The 15362-nt window shown below is 38.8% G+C and overlaps 1 protein-coding gene across 1 annotated transcript in view; it reads right to left on the bottom strand.

The window, feature by feature from the left end:
* Window positions 1–15362, bottom strand: part of GALNT17 (polypeptide N-acetylgalactosaminyltransferase 17) — a 938842-nt gene that overhangs the window by 29169 nt on the left and 894311 nt on the right. The window contains exon 9 of the mRNA XM_073665134.1: window positions 7711–7806. Coding sequence (XP_073521235.1) covers window positions 7711–7806 — 96 coding nt within the window. The remainder of the gene's footprint in view (window positions 1–7710; window positions 7807–15362) is intronic.

The following is a 15362-nucleotide window of genomic DNA, read 5'->3' on the forward strand; positions in this document are numbered from 1 at the left end:
AACTATGTATTTTTTGGCCTCTACTTAGCTTTTGCTGACAAATGTTACAGATAACACGAGTTGGGTCATCTTTATCGATCTGAAAAAATGCCCAGGCTATGCAAGGCTTAGCACCCATGCGACCTGAAGAGCCACCACGACTTGTGGTGAGAGGCAGAGTTGTGTTTGAGGATGCAGTTGTTGACGTGCTTCCAGTACTACGTCTCTGTCCAGGAAGGCGCAACCTGACCTCGTCGTCACTAGCATCTTCCTCCACCTCCTCTGCTGACCTCATCTCTTGGCTGACTGTGGGTTGACAGTAAGTGGGATCTCCGACCTCATCATCATCACCCTGTGCGTTATCACACCCGTCGTCCTCAGAGCCAACCTGTTCCTGCCCTGACAAAAAACTAAAGTTGTCGCTCCAATCAGGTATTTGAGTCTTATCATCGTCTTCCTCATTGTCTCCACCAACAGGAGTTACAGTTTGGGAATGAGGGTCTACATTATGGTCAGAACCTTCTGCGTCTGGTCCTGGATCCGACTCATAAAGATTCTGGGCATCAGTGCAGATCATTTCCTCGTCTGGATTCACAGAAGCGCTGGAGTCGACCTCTGATTCCCAGGCTATAGTATGAGTAAACAGCTCTGCAGACTCAACCATCTGTTCTACCTCATACTCAGAGGGGCAGCTGGAGATTTGGGAGCTGTGAGGAAGCAAGTGCGATTTGGGTGACACCTTTGAGGACTGGAGTATTTGTGATGTTGAAGTTGATGTGGAGGAGAGCCCACTTAAAGGAGCACTTGATATCCGTTGAAGCACCTGCTGTTTTTGTGCCTCATCTGGAATTTGTAGCGATTGGCGTGGCCGTAAGAAAGGGATCTTATCACATTGTCCGCTAAAAGAAGTAGACATTTTAGTTTGGCTGGAAGATGGTCTTTCTTCTGCAGATGTTACTGTTGCTTTAACACCTACCCCACGGACACAACCTTTTTTCCCCTTCCCAACACGCCTATTCCCCTTTCCACCAGCAGCAGGCCTTTTTCCACTCATTTTGGTGGTTAACTAATTCACAACTCTGGAGTTGTTTGCACAAAAAAACAATGGATGGTAACCGAGCAGAGCTGAGTGGCCAAACTGTGGTATTAGGCCAAAACTATTGGCTGGGTTAGATGCAGAAAAAAATTATTTTGAATTTGCAACCTGATGGAGGTCAGTATAGATGGATTAATAGAACAAGACCCACACACAGCTAGAAGCCCAATATTTTTTCAGAGGTAGATGCAGGAAAAAAATATATTCAGTTTGCAACCTGATGGAGGTCAGTATAGATGGACTAATACAACAAGTCCCACACACAGCTAGAAGACCAAATATTTTTTCAGAGGTACTGTGGATGCAGATAAAAATTAGTTTTAATTTGCAACCTGATGGAGGTCAGTATAGATGGACTAATAGAGAAAGTCCGACACACTACTAGAAGGCCAAATATTTTTTCAGAGTTAGATGCAGAAAAAAATATATTCAGTTTGCAACCTGATGGAGGTCAGTATAGATGGACTAATAGAGAAAGTCCGACACACTACTAGAAGGCCAAATATTTTTTCAGAGCTAGATGCAGAAAAAAATTATATTCAGTTTGCAACCTGATGGAGGTCAGTATAGATGGAATAATAGAACAAGACCCACACACAGCTAGAAGCCCAATATTTTTTCAGAGGTAGATGCAGAAAAAAATATATTCAGTTTGCAACCTGATGGAGGTCAGTATAGATGGACTAATACAACAAGTCCCACACACAGCTAGAAGCCCAATATTTTTTCAGAGGTAGATGCAGAAAAAAATATATTCAGTTTGCAACCTGATGGAGGTCAGTATAGATGGACTAATACAACAAGTCCCACACACAGCTAGAAGCCCAAATATTTTTTCAGAGGTACTGTAGATGCAGATAAAAATTAGTTTTAATTTGCAACCTGATGGAGGTCAGTATAGATGGACTAATAGAGAAAGTCCGACACACTACTAGAAGGCCAAATATTTTTTCAGAGCTAGATGCAGAAAAAAATTATATTCAGTTTGCAACCTGATGGAGGTCAGTATAGATGGACTAATAGAGAAAGTCCGACACACTACTAGAAGGCCAAATATTTTTTCAGAGCTAGATGCAGAAAAAAATTATATTCAGTTTGCAACCTGATGGAGGTCAGTATAGATGGATTAATAGAACAAGACCCACACACAGCTAGAAGCCCAATATTTTTTCAGAGGTAGATGCAGAAAAAAATATATTCAGTTTGCAACCTGATGGAGGTCAGTATAGATGGACTAATGCAACAAGTCCCACACACAGCTAGAAGCCCAATATTTTTTCAGAGGTAGATGCAGAAAAAAATATATTCAGTTTGCAACCTGATGGAGGTCAGTACAGATGGACTAATGCAACAAGTCCCACACACAGCTAGAAGCCCAAATATTTTTTCAGAGGTACTGTAGATGCAGATAAAAATTTGTTTTAATTTGCAACCTGATGGAGGTCAGTATAGATGGACTAATAGAGAAAGTCCGACACACTACTAGAAGGCCAAATGTTTTTTCAGAGCTAGATGCAGAAAAAAATTATATTCAGTTTGCAACCTGATGGAGGTCAGTATAGATGGAATAATAGAACAAGACCCACACACAGCTAGAAGCCCAATATTTTTTCAGAGGTAGATGCAGAAAAAAATATATTCAGTTTGCAACCTGATGGAGGTCAGTATAGATGGACTAATACAACAAGTCCCACACACAGCTAGAAGCCCAAATATTTTTTCAGAGGTACTGTAGATGCAGATAAAAATTAGTTTTAATTTGCAACCTGATGGAGGTCAGTATAGATGGACTAATAGAGAAAGTCCGACACACTACTAGAAGGCCAAATATTTTTTCAGAGCTAGATGCAGAAAAAAATTATATTCAGTTTGCAACCTGATGGAGGTCAGTATAGATGGACTAATAGAGAAAGTCCGACACACTACTAGAAGGCCAAATATTTTTTCAGAGCTAGATGCAGAAAAAAATTATATTCAGTTTGCAACCTGATGGAGGTCAGTATAGATGGATTAATAGAACAAGACCCACACACAGCTAGAAGCCCAATATTTTTTCAGAGGTAGATGCAGAAAAAAATATATTCAGTTTGCAACCTGATGGAGGTCAGTATAGATGGACTAATACAACAAGTCCCACACACAGCTAGAAGCCCAATATTTTTTCAGAGGTAGATGCAGAAAAAAATATATTCAGTTTGCAACCTGATGGAGGTCAGTATAGATGGACTAATACAACAAGTCCCACACACAGCTAGAAGCCCAAATATTTTTTCAGAGGTACTGTAGATGCAGATAAAAATTAGTTTTAATTTGCAACCTGATGGAGGTCAGTATAGATGGACTAATAGAGAAAGTCCGACACACTACTAGAAGGCCAAATATTTTTTCAGAGGTAGATGCAGAAAAAAATATATTCAGTTTGCAACCTGATGGAGGTCAGTATAGATGGACTAATAGAGAAAGTCCGACACACTACTAGAAGGCCAAATATTTTTTCAGAGCTAGATGCAGAAAAAAATTATATTCAATTTGCAACCTGATGGAGGTCAGTATAGATGGATTAATAGAACAAGACCCACACACAGCTAGAAGCCCAATATTTTTTCAGAGGTAGATGCAGAAAAAAATATATTCAGTTTGCAACCTGATGGAGGTCAGTATAGATGGACTAATACAACAAGTCCCACACACAGCTAGAAGCCCAATATTTTTTCAGAGGTAGATGCAGAAAAAAATATATTCAGTTTGCAACCTGATGGAGGTCAGTATAGATGGACTAATACAACAAGTCCCACACACAGGTAGAAGCCCAAATATTTTTTCAGAGGTACTGTAGATGCAGATAAAAATTAGTTTTAATTTGCAACCTGATGGAGGTCAGTATAGATGGACTAATAGAATGATGCTATGCCCAAAAGATTTTACTTCACTAGGTGCAGTAAAAAAATTGGTATTCTATACACAGGTGGTATATCTTGCAACACAGATAGGCTACTCCACTGACTAACACACTCTGCAATAGGCCAAAAAGGATTAGCTTTGCTAGATTCAGCCAAATGCTGTGAAAAAAACTTGCACAGCACTGGCACAGACCTGCCTGGCAAAAACTGATAGGAACTGATGTAACCTAGTCCTGAAAAGGACTCCAATTACAATTAGTCTTTACTCCCACAACCTATCTATTTAAGAGCACAGACCTCCCTGATAAAAGTCGTAGGAAATGCTGTAACCTAGTCCTTAAAAGGACTGCAATCACAACTATTCCCTACTCCCAAGCTATCTGTATATTTGTGCGAAAATTGGCTTGAAATTAACAAGGTATAGCGCACACAGCAACAGTGGTGCCGTCTAACACACAGCTGCAGCAGTGAGAAAATGGTGGCGATGGGGAAAATGGCTTGGTCTTATAGGGCAAGGACATGTGACATACACTGCCAATGACACATGCCCTTGCTTGTGTGAAAAAAAGCACTTCGCTCCGTGTGTGCGCTGCTGATAGGCTGACAGATTGCACCTCCCCACTGCAAATGCGGGAAAGAGAAAAAAAAATGGAGATCTTCATTGTTCCTGCAGAGATCCATCCCCTGCCCCTCCCCCCACCCCGCTGTACACTCAAACTGCGTATTAACATTAATTTTCATCATTACTGAGAAAAAATCCAGTTATGATTTTGGTGCACGAACAGTTATCGAACATAACCTCGAACAGCCGAATTTTTCTCAAATTGTTCGTGTTCGCCGAACGGCTCGAACACCGCCCAAAACAGCTCGAATTTGAGATTGGCGAACAGTTCGAGTAGAACAACGCTCATCTCTACTCAACACTACTAAAAATGCATTTCTTTAGACTGTTAGTCAAAATATGTCTAGTACCAATCCATTGCTGGACACTTAAACTGACCAATAGGGAATTGCCACGTCTTAATTTTTTCATAAATTAGTTATGGTTGAAACTCCATAACCCTCATATCATTATCTTTTCTTAGGAGATTCTCATCTTATATACTGGCTAGTAATGATAGTTACTAATTGTACTTTTTATAAGTAGGTCCCCTTTATTTTTCATTAAACAAATGATATAATGAGACATTTTGCTGTCCATGATTCTCTTCTTTTGGTAGTACGCACGCAGACTCGCCTTGTATCATTGACTCAAATTCACCAGAGATACAGTGGTCCACAACTTTCCATGTCCAGTAGTGAGCAAGTGCATTCGCCATAGCCCTCTATGACTTCCGGGAACGCTGACACATGTGACTGCTATGCGTTCCAGCATGCAGGTCACCATGCGCTCCCCAGGAAGTCCCATTGGTAATGAGGGATGGAGTGAACAGGCTACGTGCTGCCTATTCCGAACATGTGATTGCACCCATCCTATGACGTGGCAATTTCCTATTGGTCATTGGAAGATATATCTATACTGGATCCCTTATAGATAGACACACCCCCGGTAGAAGCATTGGCGAAACAACGTCAGGGTGGAGAGGACACTGCTTCACTATTGAATAGGTGACCGGCTGATGAGGTAACTTTAACCTTATAGCATTTACTTTTTAGATAGCTGGCCATTGCTATCAGGCTTTCATAGAGGGCACACACGTAGATAGAAAGTTTGCTTGTCTGTTAATTCCTTTACATTGAGCACTTTATATTTCATTTTCATTTAGAGGTAAATATTTAGCATACAGACATTTTCCATTTTGGGACTCAAAAATGTATCTATTTCATCCTTACCTCATTTGATTCTCATTATAGATGCTAATTATAGACTTATGGTAGTTATTGGATTGTCCTTCCTACAGATTTAGGTGTGACCTGCCATTTTCTCTATGTTTTATATGTCCATCTTCTGATTATTATTAGACTGCATAGGGATTACAATCCCATCTATGCATGTGTCCTCTTCCTTTTTTGGAGATTGTTGCCCTGTCTTTTTAATTGTTTTTATATTTTTCTTTGATTAAATAAAATTTATATGTTTTATCATAAAAGCTGGAATCTCTTGTTTTCTAGACTGCTATAGATTGTGTTGATTTACTGTAGATATTGCTTGTTCATTTCGTTAGACTGGCCTATTGCCCCAACTCACTTATCTAGCTATCCTCGCTTGGCCAATACAAAATTTTATTCACAATCATGACTCCCATAGCATGTGTTCACAGCCTCCATGCACTTAATAGCCCTCTATGTCTGTACTGTACACATACTGTTTGGCGATCAGTTTATGCAGTGTTATGTGCATACCCTATTTAGTATATTTTGGCTGTATTGCACAATATATGCACATTTTACCATTTACCTTTCGTGTGTCCCCTATTTCCTCATAGATTGTAAGCCTGCGAGCAGGGCCCTCACTTCTTTTGATATTTAAGTTATGCTTATTCTGTAATGTCTTTAGTGCCTGTACAAGTCCCCTCTAAAATTGTAAAATGCTGTGGAATATGTTTGACGCTATAAAAACAAAAATAATTATTATTATTATTGTTATCTCACTGCAGAGCTGCGTGTGATTATAACTAAAACAGAACCGCAAAGCTGAACTTTGTCTCATTATAAACACATCTGCAGTTGTAGCACTACTCCCAGAGTGATGTCAGCTCAGCTGTAGTGCCCCTCCCCCCACACTGAATGCCTTTGAAATGGAAGCTGAAGAATGGTTAGTTGCAATCAGGCACATCTCTGCAGCAGTGCTGAAACCACTATGAGAGGAGAATGGCAGCTTCATATGAGATTGTTATAAAACTAGTTTCAGTTCTTCTGTACTATGGTATAATCACACACAGCTCTGTAATGAGATCAGCAGAACATACTATCCGTCATTACATGTCTCACACTGGTAAAGTTCATTTTCATTTAAAACAAGTGCTGGAGGTAGACTGTCCGGGAGATTTATGTCCTGCCCATAGATCTTGACAGCCCAACCATTAAATTCATAAAAGGTAATATCACCTTAGGGGCATGGCTTAATACAGAAATGTACTCCAACCCATGACTAGAATACATTTTTAGAGTATGTGCACGGAACTTGTAAGATGCACCAAATACATTAAGTGGCAGGTGCATCTTATTCTAGTAGCTTTGTTCAGTAAGACTATCGTGTACCAGAAATAGTTCAGTGCTCCATACTAAAAAAAAATATGCAGGTCCACAGAACTATTTCATATTAATACTGATTCTAAAAATGTATTTCAAATTACATGTATGTACCATATGTCTAAATTCAGTAATTGATTATTCAAAAATGAAGAAAATGGAAAAAAAAAATAAAGTAAATTTAAAACTATACGCTAAACTAATAAACTTAACTAAGGTATGTTTGTATGTATAGTAACTTCTATGAACTGGTTCCCTTTCTAAATGGGTAATGTTCTATAACATTATATCTGAGCTAATGAATCTGTTGCAGATGCATTTGATAATTAGATTTTCTGAAAAAAGTCATGAATAATATCACTTCAGTGGTTTTATGGATATTTATGCTTGATAAACAAGCCCCAACGAAATGCAATTACCACAAGTTCATTATTCCAGAATAACCAAACTATTACTACTCAATTGTGTAAATCTTTATAATCATCTATATGTGATTCTAACTGATGAACCATGAAGTATAAAACAAATAGAAAGAGATCTAACCTGAGGGCCCCATCCATGGCACGGATACATTATAGCTGTGTGATTCTCCTGTGGGCCTTGGTCTAGACAAACATCTTTAGCTTTGTTGTTTCGTAGCTGTGGAAAGAAGAACATAAGTTTTTTTTTTTTTTTTTTATACTTTAAAGAACATTTTGAAGTCTGTCGAAAGATCGCTCAAGCAGCACTGAAACAGAACAATGCCCTTCAAAATAATGTTCAACTTCTTAACATGTAACTCACTGCTTTGCTGATGCATAACAGTTGTAAAAGAATAAAAAAAAAATAGTGCAAAAAAACCTGTGAAATCCATGTCTATTTAAGTAAAGACCTAAACGTTTTGCAAAATGAAATGCTCATCTGCATATGGATTATAATGCCCCTACATCAGGAATTGCCATTGAGTGGGTTTGGTTATTGGGGAAGGTTTACAAGAAAGTTTTCTATAATTCTGTAACTAAATTCCCCTTGCACAAAAAAATGGCAAGATGTCTTTTGAATTGCTCAAAACTTATGTGCCATGTGCACAAATTTTCTCCACTTTATGCCACGGATTGCAGCTCATTCATCCTGAGACACTACTTATAAATTCAACATTGTCCACATTTTGACTACAATATTCTGCTTTAGCAAAGGAAATCAGTCAACAAATTAACAAGTATGTGAAAAATAAAAGCTTGGTGAGAAATATTTTATTGACTAGTTTTGTCTATTAATTTAGCAAACAGATACAACCTTACCTAATATATTTTATTTTAGAAAACTTTTGTCCTTATAAATTGGCGAACACATTTGTTTTAGCATTCAAATCAATTTTAATAATGGTTTGAGACTACATAGAATACCAATTCAATGTAAAGCACAGCTCAAATGGATGCTGTTTATACTTCAGACAAATCTAGAATGATAAATGCTATTGTAAATTCCTATGCAAGGTAAAACAACTACAAAGATATATTTGACTGAAGCAATGTAGCCTCTCAGTTCACTATCACGTTATGTCTTATAGATGATAATAGGTCTTCGGTAATTTGCTCAGATATAGTTTACTATAAAGAGTATCTGCTATTATCTTTTAAAAGGCACTTCAAACAACTGCATGATATAGTGTATTATAAAAGATACACTAATACATTTTCCAGCATTCCTAGAAGTGTCAACACTCTTGGATTTAGTTTACTTAAAGGGGTTGTCAACTACTCGGACAACCTCTTCTTGGTCTCTATGTTTTCCCCCTTGTGAAATAGTAACACCTATACTCACCTCCAGTGCACGATCTCTGCGGTCAATCAATGATGGCTGCACTCTCCCCAGCCCTTGAACAAATCACATACGTCCGGAAAAAGGGAGAATTGTTGCTCTTTCATTTCCTTTTGATATGTCCGAAGGCGGGGAGAGTGAAGTCAGCACTGATAGACCGCAGGGATTGCGTGACATACCAATGTCATGTGATCCCTGGGAGAGCCAGTGCCGACATTGCTGGAATGTCATTGGCATCGGAGGTGAGTATAGTGCCCTAATCACAGGTCATTCAGGGCAGTATGGAGGAGGGTAAGAAGTTGTGACATATAGCCAGTAACTGTTTCAGTTAAATATTTAGAAGTCGCCATCAAGAGATGACAGTGGCATTTTAATAACGCTGGAAATTACTGGAAAACTTCTGCACTGGCTCCCATAGTCACCACTGCAATACAAACCAGGGGATCTGGAGGGTTACCATGGTAACTATGGTCTTACTGCAGGTCCCTATGGCTGCCATCTTAGTCCTCCCATGAAGTTCAGTCATAGACTGGCCTTCATAGGACAACAGCAATTACACTATATACTTTAATACAGTATTATTGCAAGATAGTGTAAGCAATCGAATAATCACAGGTTCAAGTCCATTAGGGGGACTTAATATGTAAAGAAAAAAAAATGTTTTACAAAATATAAATAATGAAAATCACCCCTCTTTACACCATTAAAAATATTGTAATTAAAAAAAAAGAAATATGTTTGGTTAAGTATGAAAAAATCTGATCTATTAAAATATAAAATTATTTAAACTGTATGTGTCACGATTCCACCCCTCAGTGTGTCTCGAATGCAGTTACTGACAGCTCAGCCGTCCAATCTGGTACAGGGGCATGCTGATGCTGTCAGTACTTTGACAACTCAGTGTCCAGTCTGGTACAGAGGTATGCTGAGCTGTCAGTGCTTTGATTGACAGATCAGCTGTCCAATATGTGACTGGCTGATGCTGGGCTGTCTCCAGATGTTCTTTGTTCCAGGTGATTGCCCTGCTACTTAGCTGGGCTGTTAGTCCCAGACCTCTGTCAGATGTAGCTTCAGCTAAGTGTATTTGATTTTCTCTGTAACTAGTGTTTTGCTTAATGATCATTTGTTGCCTGATCTTGGACCTCGTTCTGACCCTCCGTCTGTTTAACCCCTTTGTTCGGATCCACTATCCTCATGGTATTTTGACCTCGGACCATTAACTGACTATGCTTTTGTCTCTTCCCTCTGATTATGATGTACCCTCCTGGCATTTGACCTTGGATTCCTTGACTATCCCAACTCACGGCTTGACCATGAGAAATGACTCAGCGTCACAGTATATTAAATTATGAAGTTATAACAAAAGCTAAAATTGTCATTTTTTGGTTGCCACAAATACAATAAAAAGCAATCAAAATGTCATATGTACCTCAAAATGGTATCATTAAAAACATTATCTCTGTGCTTGAAAAGCAAGCCCTCATTTGGATTGAAAAATACATGTACAGTACCAACTAAATCCATACTCACTCAACTATTTTTGCAAACATAGGAGCAAATTAATGCACACAAACCCAGATATGGCAACAAACACATATTGAGGGAGTCAAAGGGGAAAAGTGCCCCAAGAAAACCCTCAGTCTAACTCCATTCATAGTCATAGAGAATCATGAGGATAATAGAGTCTTAAATAACTCAAGGTTAAACAGATATTTTTATTAGAAAATGATTAAAAACAGTTCTCACATATAACAAACAATACAGAAAGACATGACACAAACTAACAAGTAAAGCTGTGCACATCCCAAGATGTCCATAATTCAAACATTAAAAAATCTTAGAAAATGCATATTGCTCAATGTTAATGCGAAAAACATTATACAGGAAGTGGGTATCTATATATAAAAGAGCAGTTAGGAATGTACGAAGTCACTCATGGTCAGTTATCTATCCCTGTGCTCAAACATATATGAAAGGGATGGCGTACCATCCTATAAAGAAATCCAACACATACCAGGTATTACGCACACGCCCAGACTGACTGGCATGATCCCACTGGACCATGAATTGAGAAGTGCCTGGAGGGGCGTGACTAAGTATCAACTCGGTCCGACCAAGGTCGCACGGTGGCTCAGTCGACTCCGTGAACCAGGGAGGAACCGAGCAGAGGGACCAGGTGCTACTCCAGGTCAGACCCCGGTCACAGCTGTTGACCCACACCGGGGAATGCAGGAAAAAAGCAGGTTAGGCTGGCATACAGACAGGTGGGTACTGGCATTTAAATCCAATCAGTGGATCACTCCATTCCTCTTTCCATTCAGTTTGCTGCAAAAATCTGGGAGCTGATGAGAGCACTGGACAGTGCTTTCATAGGCGATACCACTTTGTAAATATTTTTCCCAGCAATATGCGCTCCTGAAGGATGATGATGGAACTTGATATTCGGATTCAAAGATAATTTGAATGCCTTGGCATGATATTATACCTGAGGAAGGCTCAAAGAAGTCGAAACCGGTTGTATTTTAGTTTGAAATAAAAATTATCTTTGAATTCGAATATCAAGATCCATCATCATCCTTCAGGAGCCCATATTGCTGGGAAAAACATTTACAAAGTGGTATCGCCTATGAAAGCACTGTCCAGTGCTCTCATCAGCTCCCAGATTTTTGCAGCAAACTGAATGGAAAGAGGAATGGAGTGATCCACTGATTGGATTTAAATGCAGAACCTCAAGACACCAAATAGGTGAGTGGATTTATACTGAGTATATACCCTTGGAATCTAACTACTACACTTAGAAGCCTGCACTTCCTATTTTATCTCCCTATAATCCCCTTTTGTCTCATAATAATCCTCGATAGAAGGATGAATGCATCAGTGCCAGTGTCCCCCAAGAGAAGATTTTTTAATAGGTATACAATAATTCCAGTCCAAATATACGAGGGAAAGGAGATCTCTGTCAGATAAGGATAGCAACAAATATAAATTAATAAACACATAATGATAAAATAAGAACATCCAAACAAAAAATAAAAATAAAGCAAAAAAGAAAAAGGGAAGGGATGTAAATAAGAGAGCAAGGGACAATAGTGCATGCCTTCAAGACAGGCAAAAAACTAACAGTCTCATTGAGACCGTACAGTGTTGTGGACCCCAATATGGTTATCCACCGAGTTTCTTTGTGGGAGAGCATTTACTTGAGATTACCACCTCTAATACCTCCATGCACCACATTGATTTCCCTGATAGCCAATGTCTGAGCACTGCAGTTGTGGAACTGTCTAAAGTGACTTGGCAGTGTTTTAAGAGTTGAAACATCTGCCACGGTTCCAGCAGCATCAATATCACGGACATGCTCCCTGTTCCTAATCCGCAACTCCCTGGACGTCAGTCCCACATAAACCTTGGGGCACCCACACGTGGCATAATATACCACATGTGTGATGCCACAAGAAATGTAATGGTTTATGTTGAACTGACGTTTAACAGAACAAAAAGTAGTAGATCGAGTGATGTTAAGACAGGTCATACAGTGGCCACAGGGGAATCAACCATGGAAGGGACGTCAAGAACCAAATGGGTTAGGAATATAGGGAGCATAATGGCTACGATTAAGGAGGTCCTTTAAGTTCTTACTTCACCGCTGAGTCATTGAGGGACCAGTCCCCAAACATTCTGCCAGATAGGGCTCTGTCCTAAGGATAGACCAATGTTTAATCATGACCAACTTCATTGTCTCTCACTCGTGGTTATATGTGGAGATGAATCTGTTAGTTTGGTCAGATCCATGTCCCCTATTCTTTGATTGAAGTAACTGACCATGAGTGGTATTTTTGGCCCTATTAAAGCCTGCCTTGATACTCCTCTGACTGTATCCTCTTTGAGAGAATCTCTCTCTTAGATCATCTGCCTGTTTGCAGAATCGTTCATCTGTAGAACATATCCGCCTCATCCAGAGGGATTGGCCGACTGGGATGGCCCTGATAGTTGAGCCATGATGAGCAGAGGAGGCATGAGGAAAAGAGCTCACCGCAGTACTTTTGCTGAAGACATCAGTCTGGGAGTAGGCATCAACCTCCACCTCCAGGCTGATGTCCAGGAAATCAATGCGACGAGTGTTGCATTTGTACGTAAGTTTAATGTTCAGTGAATTCTCATTCAGCCCCTCAATGAAAGCATCGAGCTTCCCCAGAGTGCCTTGCCAAAAAAAGATATGGGAGCAAGTCTTAATCTCATCATTTATATCATGTAGGTTGCGTCAATTAGCTTAACTTAGTTGAGTCCTTTGTTTGACAACACAGATTTCCCCCCTGCTTCAGGTGCGGACTCATTTCTAATTTGGGACAGATCCATTGGTTAGATTGAGACACTTTCTAATCAGGCTCTTTTCCTTCCTTTACAGAAAATGGTGGCTCTTGTCCAGGTAGGTGTCTATCTTGGCTGGCTAATTTCCAGCTCAGGTTATTTTTAAATTCTCACATATCTCTGACTAGTATAAAGGATGAACTCACTCCATTTGAAACCTTAATCACTTAAGTAGGTCCTTGTACAAAATGTCTATCTTGTATATACAAAGTGACACAAAGGGACACCTGTCATGCCATTTACCCTTTACAGACACTTAGGAGAAGTCAAATTCAGAGGAAGATTGTCAAAAAGCATTCATACTCTACCACAAATTACCTATTACTTGCCGTGCTCAGGAGAAAAATTCTAAGATTCTATCTAGATGGTATCGTTGTCCCACTATGTTACATAGGATCTTCCCCTCTGGGTCAGACTTGTGCTGGCGGTGTGGTGGTGCAGCCAGATCTATGTTACATATGTGGTGGGATTGCCCATTGGTTTATGGGTTATGGAATTCAATTTTCTCACTGTAGTCTCACTGGTAGCAGAGTCACACCTTCCCCCAAATAGGCCTACTTTCCATTACTCCGGAATAAATTTCAAAGGCAATGAAAGATTTTCATAGGTACTTTATAACAGCTGTTAAGTCAATTATTCCACGTCACTAGAAATCCACATAAACACCCACTTTAAGTGAATGGTCGGAAGAGTTTAACAATATTATGAAAATGGAAACATGAATGCGCATGATAACTATCGCCTCACAGCTTTTCATCACCAATGGACATCCTGGATATTATTCAATGAGGGGAATAACCTGCCAACCAGGTTGTCAGAAAATAATATGTAAAATAGAATTTTGCGGTAGATGTGGTCTCCTCTGAAGTGCTGGTTTCAATAAATTGTTTATCCACCCACCTCCTTTCGCTTCCCATTCTTTCTCTTTCTGCCCTCCTTTCTTCTTTACATTCCTGTAGCACACACACATAATTATTTGGTTCATGTAAGAGCTTATATTAATTTTTCATCAAGCTGGTTATACTTGCATTATAATATTTAACGCTAAATTAATATTAACAACCATCAACTTCTTTATTGTTATTATTGAATGTAATTGGAATGTTCTGTTTTCATATCAATGTTTTTAAAACCCAATAAAAATATTCAAAGTTAACGAAACAAGCCCTCATACAGCTCCAAGGAGGGAAAAATAAAAAAATACAAATTACTTCTGAGGAAGCCATCTTGGAATGGCAATATGCTTGGGGTAGTGTTTCCCCATACATGTACCTTGATATGTTTCCTGTGTATTCTGTACATTTCCACTGCTTTTGCATTGGTATAATCTAATACGGTCATGGTAAAACTTTTTTTTTCTGCTTTCTATTTATTATGCACTAATTTAAGTGGAACTGCATTATTATTGCTTGTTCTCCTTGTATCACTTTACAGGTAAGCATCTAATATGTCATTGGTATTGTATTGGGGAAGGACCTCAGTTATATTTTTGGGTTAAGGCCATTTTATTCTTGTCTTTTGCTAAAATTATCAGTTTTTAAATGCTTTTTTCTCATTGCATTTTATAAAAACAACAACTTTCTTAATATATTTGATGTGCAGCCACTTATGTATGTTTGCCGTTTTCTTGGATTTTGATGGAAAAATATAAAGTTATGGCTCTCAGAATATGGCAACACAAACTCAATTTTTTTACATGGTTCTAAATTTTTCTTTCATACTAAATCACAGAAAAAAACTTTCAGCTTGCTATCACCATAACAATATTGACCTAGTCAAACATATTGTGAAGTAAGTTTTAGACCACAATAAACGCTGTAGGAACAAAGCCCAAAAAATAATGGTGGGATTTTTGTGCGGCAAACTAGTATTTACTTTTGACAGCCTTTCATTTTTATTCAGAAATACTGAAAAGCCTTTAATGACTGTAAAATATACTCTGTATTTTGCTAGGATTGTACTGAATCAATTTTGAGATTTTTAATAAAAACACAGTAATATTTGAGTGGCATGTACAAGTCTAATATTGA

This window comes from Phyllobates terribilis, unplaced genomic scaffold, assembly GCF_046119375.1.
Source record: "Phyllobates terribilis strain yellow unplaced genomic scaffold, ASM4611937v1 Scaffold_2__4_contigs__length_985480577, whole genome shotgun sequence".
Taxonomy (NCBI): domain Eukaryota; kingdom Metazoa; phylum Chordata; class Amphibia; order Anura; family Dendrobatidae; genus Phyllobates; species Phyllobates terribilis.